The following is a 2,433-nucleotide window of genomic DNA, read 5'->3' on the forward strand; positions in this document are numbered from 1 at the left end:
AGAAGTAGAGGAAAAATTGGGAAGAGAAATGAGAGCAATGCAAGAAAATCATGAAAAAAGAGTCAACAGCTTGCTAAAGGAGACCCCAAAAATGCGGAAGAAAATAACATCTTTAAAAATAGACTATCCCAAATGGCACAGGAGGTCCAAAAAGCCAATGAGGAGAAGAATGCCTTAAAAACCAAGATTGGCCAAATGGAAAAGGGAGTACAAAGGCTCACTGAAAAAATAATTCCTTCAAAATTAGAATGGAGCAGATGGAAGCTCATGACTTTATGAAAAATCAAGAAATTATAAAACAAAACCAAAAGAATGAAAAAATAGAAGGCAATGTGAAATATCCCATTGGAAAAACTGAGCTCTTTCCCTTCTCTCAAGATGGTGGACAAAAAGCTCCCAAAGGAACCAAAGGAAAAAAAAGTTAAAAAGGGAAAAAAAGGAGAGCAAAAAGGAAGATGTGAGGAGACTTTGAGCTAGCATCACCTCAGGCACCATTCTGATCATGCTCACTGGCTGCCACAGGGGCAAGTGGTTTTCCTGAAGCAGCTGGCTGACTACTTGCTACTGGTGACTGGACCTCTGACAATGAACTGTGTTGCTCCTAAAAGGACCCATCAGAAATTTGTCATTGCCACATCTGCCAGGGCTAACCTTTCAGGGGTAAAAATTCTAAAGCATCTTACTGATTGTTACTTCAAGAAGAAGAGGCTCTATAAACCTAGACACCAAGAAGGAGAGATTTTTGATACAGAAAAAAAGAAATATGAGATTACAGAGCAGTGCAAGGCTGATCAGAATACAGTAGACTCTCAGATCCTGCCCCAAATCAAGAAAATTCCTCAGCTCCGTGACTATCTGCTTTTTGTATTCTCTCTCTCCAATGTAGTTTATCCTCACAAACTGGTGTTTTAAATGCATAGCAAGAACTCTTATTAAAATATTTGGAATAGCTAAAAAAAACTGACCTGGAAAATAGATCCAAGAGAGATAATTTAAAAATTATTAGTCTCCCTGAAAACCATGATCAAAAAACGAGTCTAGACATCATCTTTCAAGAAATTGTCAAGGAAAACTGCCCTGATATTCTAGAACCAGAGGGCAAAATGGAAACGGAAAGACTCCACCAATCACCTCCTGAAAGAGATCTCAAAAGAAAAACTCCTAGGAATATTGTAGCCAAATTTCAGAGTTCCAAGACCAAGTAGAAGATATTACTAGCAGTCAAACAGAAATAATTTAAGTATTGTGGAAACACAATCAGGATAACATGGGACTTAGCAGCTTCTACACTAAGGGATCAGAGGGCTCAGAATATTATATTCCATATTCCAGAAGTCAAAGGAGCTAAGTTTAAAACAAGAATCACCCACCCAGCAAAACTGAGTATACTACTTCAGGGGGAAAAATGGAATTTCAATGAAATAGAGAACTTCCAAAAATTCTTAATGAAAAGACCAGAGCTGAATAGAAAATTTGACTTTCAGAAAAGAGAAGCCATAAGGGGCTCATTAGAATTGAACCTTTTACATTCCTAAATGGAAAAATGGTATTTGTAACTCCTGAGATCTTTCTCAGTATTAAGATAGTTAGAGGAAATATACATACATATACATACACATGCATACATACATATGCAAGCATGTGTGTATGTATGTGTATATTATATATGTGTATGTATATATTATGCATGTATATATCTATGTGTATAAGTGTGTATATTTGTATGTGTGTATGTATGTGTGCATGTGCCTATATATGTATATATACACATATATACATGTGTGTAGATAGATAGAAAGATAGCACAGGGTGAGGTGAATTTAAAGGAAGGATACCTAAAAAATAAAATTAAGTGTTGAAAGGAATGTACTGGAAGAAAGAGAAAACAAGAGGTAGAATGTAGTAAATCATCTCACATAAAGGAGGCAATAAAGAGCTTTTACAAAGGAAGAAAAGAGCGGAGTGTGAGTGGGAATAAATGAGCCTTACTGTCATTGGATTTAGCTTAAGGAGGGAACAACACTCAACTGGTTATGGAAATCTATCTTATCCTGTAGGAAGGCAGGAGGAAGGGCATAGGAGAAGGAAGATAATAGAAGGCAGTTTGGGGGAAGTAGTAATCAAAAGCAAACTCTATTGTTGGGATACAGGTCAAAGGAGAGAATGGAAGAAATGGAGGGCAGGGCAAGAAAGAAGGAAATATGGTTAGTCTTTTGCAATATGACTCTTATGTAAGTGTCTTGCATGGCCACACATGTATGACCTATATCAAATTGGTTGTTTTCCCAATGAGTGTAGCAGGGGGAGGGAGGGAGAGAATGTAGAACTCAAACCTTTAAAAATTAATGTTAAAATTGATTTTGCATGCAACTTGGAAATAAGATGAGCAGGCAATGGGGTATAGAAATCTATCTGGCACTACAGGAAAATAGA

The 2,433-nt window shown here is 36.8% G+C and overlaps 1 protein-coding gene across 1 annotated transcript; it reads left to right on the forward strand.

The window, feature by feature from the left end:
• Window positions 1–585: 585 nt before the first annotated feature.
• On the forward strand, window positions 586–912 carry LOC140532204 (large ribosomal subunit protein eL6-like). The gene has a single exon (XM_072650678.1). It carries the CDS (start codon window positions 586–588, stop codon window positions 910–912), a length of 327 nt encoding a protein of 108 aa, XP_072506779.1.
• Window positions 913–2,433: the final 1,521 nt, after the last annotated feature.

This window comes from Notamacropus eugenii, chromosome 3 (assembly GCF_028372415.1).
Source record: "Notamacropus eugenii isolate mMacEug1 chromosome 3, mMacEug1.pri_v2, whole genome shotgun sequence".
In the NCBI taxonomy this organism is placed as follows: domain Eukaryota; kingdom Metazoa; phylum Chordata; class Mammalia; order Diprotodontia; family Macropodidae; genus Notamacropus; species Notamacropus eugenii.

Excerpts from the sequence above, each read along its gene's own strand:
- LOC140532204 (XM_072650678.1), top strand. The coding sequence starts at position 586 with ATGAACTGTGTTGCTCCTAAAAGGACCCATCAGAAATTTGTCATTGCC.